General features: G+C 25.5%; 1 protein-coding gene across 1 annotated transcript; it reads right to left on the reverse strand.

The window, feature by feature from the left end:
* Positions 1-544: 544 nt before the first annotated feature.
* LOC114123656 (uncharacterized) lies at positions 545-6390 on the reverse strand. Its single transcript, XM_027986707.2, has 2 exons — positions 6162-6390; positions 545-3228 (listed from the first exon to the last, which is right to left on the reverse strand). The coding sequence occupies exon 2, from the start codon at positions 3179-3181 to the stop codon at positions 2135-2137; it is 1047 nt and encodes a 348-aa protein (XP_027842508.2). The 5' UTR covers positions 3182-3228; positions 6162-6390; the 3' UTR covers positions 545-2134.
* Positions 6391-11486: the final 5096 nt, after the last annotated feature.

Consider the following 11486-nt stretch of genomic DNA (forward strand, 5'->3'; position numbering starts at 1 on the left):
AAAACTTAAATCGTAATAAACATTTAACAGTTTTGACATCAAATTATCAAATTGTTTGCTGTCGGAGGTACCTTATTAATTGTTATCTACATAGATAACGCGGAGGCAATTCAGTAATCAGTGATATTCAAAACTCAATATTGTCGATCATGGTATAGAGTATAGACTATTTGTAACATGTTTATGTATACTCGAATAAGTATTATATTATTACTTGTTCTAATTATTTTACGAGTATATAGTTTAATAGGATTAGAATGTGATTATGTGAAAGTAAATATGAAAATGTCTTTTTTTTATAAAAAAAAATAAGAGTTCTTATAGGTACATTAAAATATACTTAATTTAATTTCTATTGAAACGGAATGTTTCATCTCGCCTTCTTTAAGTTTTATCTTAATTTTTCCTTCATAAATACCATAATAAAATTATCATAAATAAATGTAGATATGTTTTCATAGTGCTGTTTGATGTCGTGAGTGATACATTATAATATTAATATAATATTTGTTATTATATTAATGTATTAATAAAAAAAATGAAGTTGAAAAATTATATATTATTTATTTTATTCTAAGTACAAGCTAAATTGATCTAAATATGATATAAATATTTTTTCTTCTATTCTAAGTGCTAACTAAATTGATCTAAATATAAGTAAAATAATAGTTGATGCATTCAGTGGCGTAACAAAAAACCTTGGGCTCCCCCGCTAAAATAAAAATGTTAAGAATGGGCCCCTAACATATTGTTATATCAAAGAATTCAAATACCTATAACCCTATAACCAAAGGCCCCAAATTACCATGGGCCCCCCCGCAACGCGGGGTCTGCGGGCCCTCAGTTACGCCACTGGATGCATTAATACATAAGAATACATTGTATACGTTGATCAGATTATGACAATAATAAAATATTTTTTACATTTTACATTTTATTTAAGATTTTTAGTAGTTAATCTCTAGTAAGCAGTGCCGGATTGGCAAGATATCGGTCTAAAATTTCTAACGTTAGATAACAATTATAGGTAGTGTACAGTTTAAATAATTCAAATCAATTATATATTCTATCAATGTTTGTACTTTATATCGCAAAAAAAAATAAATAAAATACAACCAAACACTCAAAACTAGCCCATATTTTTAGCAACCCAAGTTTTGCTCAGTAGCTTGCCAGCCCAATATTGGCCTGCTAATAAGTAATATTACAAGTAATATGGGCAAAATATTTCAAAATATGAATGACTACATTTTAGTGATCTTATTAAATTGATATGAATTTAATTTTAAATAATAAATTTAATACAGTTATACTTGATAAAACATATTTTTAAAGATAAAATATTTTAAATCTAATAAAAACTATTTATTTTTTTTTTAATTATTGTTATAACCATGGTTGGGCTTTTATAGCAATTGCATATTTTTTATGGAATGCTTAAAAAATAGCAGAATAAGCTAAAATTGCTGTTATTTTGGACTTTTTTTTGCATTTTTACCTGTTTTTGAATCAAAATCAGTTATAGAACTGCTATAAAACCCCAACCCTGGCTATAACTCTTAGTCCATACGATTAAACACACAATTATTTGGTTATAACTTAGTCAAAATAATAATGTATAGCTAAAATCGATTAATATACTGTTTGAAAATATAAATGATATACCAGATAAATTACTACATAGTTGTGATACCTACAATTGAAGCAAGCAATAATATTATCTACCATTTTTAAAGAAATTATACAAAAATATTGATTGGTAAAATAAGAGATAGATAATTGGTAATATTAAGTATAATACATAGATATACATGTATAGTCGGTATAGATAAGAAATAAAATAAAACTTCTTTGGGATAGTAATTAAGTAGTGTCTAGTGATGAGTAAATATAAATTTGTAATACATTATTTTAATTATAACTTTAAGGAATGTAATTGAAAATTAAAACTAACCCAAGTATATATTATCCTTATTATGAAATTGATCAAACCACTTATAATTTAATTCCATAACATTAATATCAATTAATTATATTATATTATATTAATATAATTTAATAAAATAAGAAAAATGGAAAATGAGAACATGGGAAATGAAAAATGAGAAAAACATAGAAAATGAGCATCCATTTTTTATTTAAAAAATGGATGCTCTTTTTCCACAACAAAAGTGTTGAATCTTTCCATTATTGTACTCAAGTCCTGATATAATTCAAAGTATGATGCAATTCTTCTTTCTCTTTTTAAAGAGAAATTGCCTCGCTTTTTACACTTTAAAATCTTTTCATCCCTTTTTTCTAGTTTAGCTTTAGCCATTTCAAGACAACCATCAGTACGGCAATGAATTAAAAGATCATTAAGCTGAACTGAACTTATTCCCTTTAAATGACTCAGTGCATCATCATGTTCAATTAATCCTACAATGAATTCATAATTGACTTTTATATCTGGAGGTAGATCAGGTACTATATATTCAGTATGTCCAGTTTGATCAGTATGTCCAGTTCTATCAGTATGTCCAGTTTGATCAGTATGTCCAGTTTGATTAGTACATCCAGTTTGATCAGTACATCCAGTTTGATTAGTAGATACAGTTGGATAAGAAGGCCAATCAAATATTTCATCTGAGTGTTTGTACACAACTTTTTCCATATTTTCTCTTGAAATTATTATTTTCCTCCCCAGGCCATCTTCTAATACATAAATCCCATGACCATTTGGATTGGGTAGCTCACTTGAATTCAGTGCCAGTGTATTATTTGTACTCAGCTTTGATTCCAACATTTGTCTCACATTAATTTCATTTAAACCAGGCTCATAGTTTGCTGCTCGTAGTGTTTTCTCCACACCACCGTCCACATTATTTTCGGCATCATTTATTAAATTGTCTAACCACTTTACATCTTCTTCATTTGCCTGAAGCATGAAAACTTCAGCTAGGAACCAAAATGTAGATGAAAGTTCATTTTTAGGCGCCAGTTTATCTTTAGGCGCCAGTTCATTTTTAGGCGCCAGTTCATTTTTAGGCGCCAGTTCATCTTTAGGCGCATCAAGTTCAACTTTTGTATTACCAGAATTATCATTGGACAATAGTTGATTCATTAGTCGATTTTCTTTACCTTTTCTAGCTAATTTTCTGTTATCGCTACCTTTTCTACTGCGAGTTTGTTTTGAAAACATTATTGTTTTTGCTTTGTTTCTGCGTTATGGCTTAAAAGCAGCCAAACCTGTTAAATAAAATAATACATGGATTTATTCATTTTAATTTTCTTGATCATTAAATTAATGAATAACAAAATACATTTAAGCTGCTATTAATATGCACAATTACAATGAAGATTATATCTTTATTTTGGTATATACTCGACACTCGTATAGTATAGTGTATATTATACATTTTTGTAGGTAACAAAATATTATAGCTTTTGTAGTGAAGTATGATATGTAACATGAATAATAAATACCAATTAATTTAATGAGTTGATAATTTTAAATTCATCATATTATTATCTAATTTTTTCAGTATTGATTAAGAAAATGTATTTTAAAATTAAACCATATTTAATTAATGAATCTATAAAAATTAAATAACGTTAGGATTATATTGTTATATAAACCAAATCAAATAATATCTTATGTAATTCAATGAATTGAGAATATGGAACTTCACTTGTGAAGTTTAATTCACACATTTAACAATAAAATAGATTTTCGAATGAAGGGAAGAAATATGATGTATAAGTCTTAAGTACAATTATTTATTCATGAAAAATGAATTGTTTTTAATTTTTATGTTAAGATATTTTTTTTTTTTGAATTTATGTCAAATTATAAATGTAAAATTAATAGTTATGTTGGGTATATGTATAAAAATTATTCATTTAGTCAATTACATAACATATTATATGATAAGGTTTGGGATATTTCAAAAACCATATTTTACAAAATAATATTAGTTAGGTAAGGTAGGTATTCATTATTAATAAATCAACATACCTAATCATTTAAAAATTATTTCACAAACATATACTTAATGTGTTTTGGCTTTTGTTGAAGAACTGAAAATAATATAAATCTAACTATAGAGGCTAAAGAATAAAAAAAAATAGAAGTTAAATGATATATTTTGATACAAGACAAAATATCAATAATATGCAGTAAATGACTCAGTATGTAAAATTTAAGGTTCAATCTTTTAAAATAGAAACAGAATGTATTGTATCATATGAATACAATGTGAAAACAATTTTAACTTTAAAATTTAAGATTCAAATTTATAATAGTTATGGACTTTGATCTGAATAAATATGTAAAAATATATAAATAATTCTGATGATTTTTATATTATATTGATTAATGAAATACTCAAATATATTTATGATTTATTAAAACATTTATTTCACTATAGATTCATTTTTCTATTAAATATAAATCATAATATAACTACCTCTCATAATTCAGTTCAAAAATGGAATACAAAAATATAACTATTACTTTTACTCTAATGTTTCACTCATATAAAATAAATATAATCTATTATTTTAGTAAATACTCTGTATTTGATTAACTGGTTTAAATCAAAATTAATAATTTTAATGGTGGTAGTTTTTTTTATCGATGGTTTAAATCTTTCTCTTTTTCTCTCACATACATTCATACAATAATAATCATTGTATTAAATAATTAAATAATTATCATTATTTAAAGGTCTATAATATTAAATATAATTTTATGTGAAACAGATTATGTTATTATTTATTAAACTGTTATTTTAAGTGAACTATTTACATGCTATGGCCTAGTACATTTATTTAAAGTTAAATTTATAAAATACAGTAGTATTAAAACATTGCTTAAAAATAATAAACAAATTTTTTTATTCTTGTGGGGTTTGTTTATTTATTTTCAACAAATATATATTTCATCACAAAAGAATTTTAGATAAAACATTTGATAAAATTTTAAAATCCTGAATCAGGAAATTGGAAAGTTTTTATTTGAAATAAAGTTCTGGATGCTGAAATTATGTTAATATGATAATGTTCCAATTATGGTTTTCAAGCACATTACTGTATGCAATTATCAGCAAGACTACAAATTTAATGCAGCATTAAAATCTATTAAAAAACATGCATTTATGCAATAAAGATTGGCAAAATGTGTATTATAGTTTCCCTTAATATTCTAAAACATGTAATTTAAAATAAAACAAACATATTTATAGATTCTAAGCGTATTGATTTTACTATGTGTTATTTGTGCAAAGAAAGTAATAAGAAAATATTAGTAAAAAAAATGCTCTATCGATCAACTTCCGAGAAAGGTTTTTGATAGTAAATTGCATCTACTTTATATTAAACACATTAAAATCAGTTAAAAACTAACATTTCTTATCACTTTTTAAAATAATTGCAAAAAAAAAAACACAAAAAGTACATTTTTTAATATTACTATTAAATTAATTGTTTGACAATCTTTTTAAAATTATGTTTAAAGTGTTTAAATTAAACATATAAACATATCGATTAATGTGTAATTATAAAAAATATAATAAATAAAATTATTATATGTAGTCACTTAATCAATACAGATGGTCACCTATACTTTCATCTAATTTAAATGATAGCGAAAACATTCTATAAAAGGTATATCGTATTTTACTGATAATTTTAATACTTCCAATAATTTGAACAATAATGAATAAGACATTAAAACATGACTACAATGATGTATCTAACGCTCACCTAATGATAATATGATTAGAACCCATAATATAGTTATCTTTCTTCCATTATGCACATATTAATCAATCTACTAAATCCTTTCAACAACAATAAATAATATTCTTTATTTTATTTAATGATTATTTTAACTATTGTATTCTTTAAAATACAATTATTTTAAATACCTACAAAAATAAGACCCAATAAATTTGCCATTACACCAATATCGATTATTATATAAACAATCATAATATTGGGATTTTATGGACAGTTGAATAGAAATTTGTTTCACGGGTATGTATCCAAATCAACAAGATTTGTTAAAATTTTATTCTACAATCAACGGCACGCGCAGTACATGTACGCCAACAACAAGTGTGATAAATACCAATATCGTTACATCGTTATTCAGTTAGCCTTACAAGTGAAAGACTCACTCGAGAATCGTATGATTGAAAAATCGGCAACTCGGTTGTTCTGATGTATCGACGTCGAGGAGAGCGATTGGAGCGTAAATTCGTAGCGGGATATTGATTTTGTTTAAACACGGAGTAAAAATAAATAAAAATGAACTAAATCTATGTAAAAGATACCAGAAGTAAAATTATTACATAAACACGTCTTTACGTAATGGTAGGTATGTGACGAACTGACGAATATGAGCTGACCGATCCACGCATGTACCGATTTCGAGTTGCGCAGATAACAGTATCTCATAGATAGTAAAACTGTTTTTTCCAAGGGTATTAAGAGGACGCATACTCGCATGTGTTGTCTTTGTCTTATGCACGCGTAATACAGTTAAAAACTATTTAGCGCGGTGTAACTTTACTCCTTCGATATTTATATCAAAATTACCAAAATGTAAATCCCATTGGGAAGAACTTTACCTGTGTCGCAGTATTTTAATTTTTTTGATAACATGATCAGACAATTAAAGGTATCGGTTTGAGAACTTAAGGTTTATTTCATTTAATTATTAAAAATTATTGGTTACCACTATCAAAAAAATTAAAACTATATAACACAGGTAAAGTTCTACTCAATGCGATTTAAAATGTTGGTAATTTTAATACAAATATCAAAGGAGTAAAGTTGTCCCACGTAAAACAGTTTTTAACTGTTACGCGTGTGTAAGACAGAGACAACACGTCATGCGGGTATAACGTCCTCTAAAACCATGACTACAATGATGTATCTGAAGCTCGCCTAATGATAGTATGAATAGAGTCCATAATATTATAGTGATCCTTCTTCCATTATGCACATATTAATCAACCTACTAACTCCACAGATTTCTATAAAGAAGTTAGTATAGAAGTCTGTGACTAAATCCTTTCAACAACAATAAATAAAATTCTTTATTTTATTTTAATGATTATTTTGACTATTGTATTCTTTAAAATACAATCATTGTAAATACATACAAAAATAAAACCCAATAAAGTTGCCCCTACACCATTATTGATTATTAATTATTATATTGGTAATAATAATATTGAAATTTTATGAACAGTCTAATGGAAATTTATTTCATAGGTGTGTATCGATTCAACAAGGTTTGTAAAAATTGTTTTCTACAACGGCATGCGTAGTACATGTACGTCAACAAGAAGTGTGATAAATACCAATATCGTTGCATCGTCATTCAACTAGCCTTACAAGTTAAAGACTCACTTGAGAATCGTACGTTTGAAAATCGGCAACTTGGTCGCTCTGCTGTATCGACGTTGGGGAGAGCGATTGGAGAGTAAATTCATGTAGCGGAATTTCGATTTTGTTCAAACAAGGAGTAAAATTTAAATAAAAGTGAACTAAATCTGTGTAAAAGATTAAAGAAGTAAAATTATTACATTAACACGTCTTAACGTAATGGTGAGTATGTGACGACTATGGGGAACGACAGACGGTATTGTGTAGGTAATTATTGCAAGGTGGCAACGAATATAAACAGACCGATCGACGCATGTCACCAAACACGTACACAAAAAAAAATCAGGGGGGGAGGTTCATAAAAAAATTTACAATTATCAATATTTATCGATGAATGATGATATAAATAAACTACACAACTATTAATTTTCAGGTGGAGGGGGGGGGGTTGAACTCCCCAACCCCCCTGTATACGTGCCTGCATGTCACCATTTCGAGTTGCGCAGATATAAGAAAAAATACGAGTGAATAATTTTAATAATAATTTACTAAATTGAAAAATGCGTAGGTATTGTTATTATAAAATACACATTTATAATTGTAAGGTTACGTCTAATTTCGTAATTTTAGGTTCACTTTACAGCAATTAAAATATCTACTTAAAAATAAATAACCATTTTCGCTGTTTAGTAAACGATAAGATACTATTATAATTTCTATTCAAATCGAAACTTTAATTATGCCCTATTTCAAAAAAGAATACACCGGGCGGCCACAGAAAAACCCGATTTTGTTACGTAAATCTGGTATATTCTCTTTTGAAACGGGGTATAGGTATTTATGTATAACTATTGTCAGGCTAAAATAGATATTTTAGTATTGAAATGTAAAAGAATTAATTTTTTTTAACTTAACTGAAAACTTTACTAATAATCCAATCAAAATTAATTAAATGATACAATTCATTTTTTACTATTATTCTTAGAAATTCAATAACATTATTTGCTCTAACTTGGTCGATTTTTATTAAATTTTAATACATATATATTTTTTAAACTATTTTAAAGAATACGATCAACAAAATGGGCTATCTTAAAAATTTAAAAGACTAAGTTGCACAAAAAATCGTTTTGATAATTTTTGAATTATTGAAAAAAACCGAATCTTATTCAATCAAAATGTCAATACCTACTTATACTGTACAATAAACTTTATTTAAATATGTTGATTTTCCACCGAGATACTATGAGTGAACGAGACGTTTGTGACAAATAGTACGCTTATAAGTTATAGTCCACGGCATAGACCACATATTATCTATATTCTGCTTACCTCCATTGTTTTAGTTTTGTTGACCAAAGAGAGAAACGCTACTACGTTTCAATGCTACATGTACACAACAATTTTACTATGTTATTTTATATTTAGATTAATATTTAAATGATATCTCAGATCCTCTGTTGTGGCTCAAAATGTTGATCCTCTTGATTAATGATGTTGAAACAGAAACAAGTAATGTGGAAACTAGTATATTTATCTCTACAAATTTGTAATATTTGATGTAAAGAAAACATAAGAAGCAGTTAAAATGAGTTTATAAACTCATTTAACAAGTTAATAATATAAACCTAAGTTGAAAGCAATTTAAATATGATCCTAAACGACCTAAACTTACTTATTTGAACTTTATTAAAACTTTCTAGTTAGGTACATTTTATGAAGATAGATCAGTGCTTCTCAACCTGGAGGCCGTGGATGAATAACTAGAGGGCCTTGAAATATTTTCGATTATTTAGTTATTTTATTTACATTTTAATAATTTTTTTTGTGTGAAACAGTGCATGTAAATTTAGTACTTCGTTAAGAAAAAATAATTAATGATTTTGATTGAGGGGGGACCTAGACATTTTTACATTAAATTTAGGGAGCCCTATTACAAAAAAGGTTGAGAAGCACGGATATAGATCATAGTTCTAGAGACTAAAATTTAATAAGTTTCAAAAACTATTATTAAGATTAAAGAGGTCATTTGTTGATCTATGTTATAGGTTTAACATAACTTCTTCCACTACATCAAAAATTATCCATAAGCCATAAGGTCATAGATATTTTGTAATTTATGTTTAAGAAACTAATCAATAAGTCAAAAAGAGAAGTAATATTTATTTTCGGTAATTCAGTTGTGCCGATTATTAATTGTTTCAAAATTAGATTAGAAAAAATAAACCTTTAACTTGATTTTCTTACAAAATAAATAAACACAGTGAAATATTAAATTTAATTACTTTACTGAAGTTTAGATTGGAAAAAAAATTGTTAAAATGTTGTAAATTGTAATTTATTATGCATATATAAATACATCTGGTTTTTAGTTATTAAGGTTATAGGTATTGTTTAATATATAATGCCTAAATAAATATCTGTTTGTAATGATACAATAAGCCTGCTAACCTTTATTTCACCTTCAATGATAATGTATCATAATTTTTTGTTCTACTTATTAAGTGTTTTATAGAGAGATACAAACTTTTAGATTTTAAAATAAAAACCACCTTTTGTATTATAAATTATTTAGCAGATATTTTATTTGAAAACTAGACATATCAAAACAACATTTTTATTGAGTACTTTTTGAGTTATTTAACTTTGTGTACAAAGGATAATAGATTTAAAATATAATAGTCATTATGGTGACTTCAAAAATTTAGTTACAAACATAAATCTATCAACATTTATTATTTTTTTAAATGTTCACAGTATAATAAACTCTGGATCCAATACTACATCTATTTTATATTTTTATAAAACCATTTTAAAATGCATTCTTAATGTAAAAATTTTGATAACTGAAAAACTATTTGTTCAAATTTTGAATTAGATAGGTACATCAAAATTAAAAACAAATATTTAAACTAAGTAATTGACATAGAAGATTTCATTTTAAAAATAAACAGAAGTTTCTATAACTGTTGTATATAGTTAAAAAAATCTCAAGACTTTAAAAAAATACATATCAAATGATAAATTGAGAGTAATAGGGTGAACATGCTTGTTGAATTACTCCATATATAATGTTTTATTTACAGAATGTGCATTTCTATTTTTAAATTTAAGTTTAATTTCAAGGAAATTTTAACAGTGCCACAGATTTAGATTACCATCATATTAGTACACATATCATAAAAATGTTTTCTCTTGTTTGCATGCAAAGTAGTGATACTATATCAAATTATTTGTAATAAAAACAATTAATAATAAGCAATTAATTTAAGCAAACTATTATAGTTTTAATATTGCCACAAAAATACAAGCTATTATTGATAAAATATTGACCACTTAAAATAATTTCCTTTACGCTAACATTTTAAAATCTGTTTATTCAAATATAGAAAGTAGGATATATATATATATATATATATATATATATATATATATATATATATAATGAAGCCATGGCCTTGACTCTTGAGTAAGGCACTAAGGCTATATGAGCAGTTCATTTATAAAAATAAAACTCCATTGTTACAACACTCTCAGTTCCTATAGACTTGCGAATAATTATAATTTTTCTATTTTTATTAAGAAATTAATGTGGTTATTTTTGAAATTGTCATTTTAAAATGTTTTACCATCACTTCCAGCGATATCCCATTATTAAATCAACTTTGTAAAGGCATTGAAATTTATTATGCATCATTAAACACGTTGCCATAAAAGAAAATTGATAATTTGTTATTTTTGATATTATATTATTAGCTATTAATTTTTATTATAATAGCAAAATGTTAATATAGTTGTTATGCTTGAAAATAATACACCTTGTTAAAGGACAGGTAATATGCTGCTAAATAATAATTATTATAATATTATTCTGTTATACCATAAAGATCAAAAATCTTAAAGCTAATACAATCATATCTTTATGATTAATCATTTAATAATGTAAGTATTTGAAATAAAATCTAAATGTTAGTCTAATAAAAAAATATTGTATCATTGAGATGAAGTTGAACATAACTGTATTAAGCAAAAAGGAATTAATTAGACTAATTTTATTGATTTATTTTTATTTAGTAAAAATAAAGATAAATGAAATGTATAATGTATAA

Source organism: Aphis gossypii, chromosome X, assembly GCF_020184175.1.
Source record: "Aphis gossypii isolate Hap1 chromosome X, ASM2018417v2, whole genome shotgun sequence".
NCBI classification, from domain to species: Eukaryota; Metazoa; Arthropoda; class Insecta; order Hemiptera; family Aphididae; genus Aphis; species Aphis gossypii.

Coding starts and splice junctions, on each gene's coding strand:
- LOC114123656 (XM_027986707.2), bottom strand. CDS start 3,181: ATGTTTTCAAAACAAACTCGCAGTAGAAAAGGTAGCGATAACAGAAAA.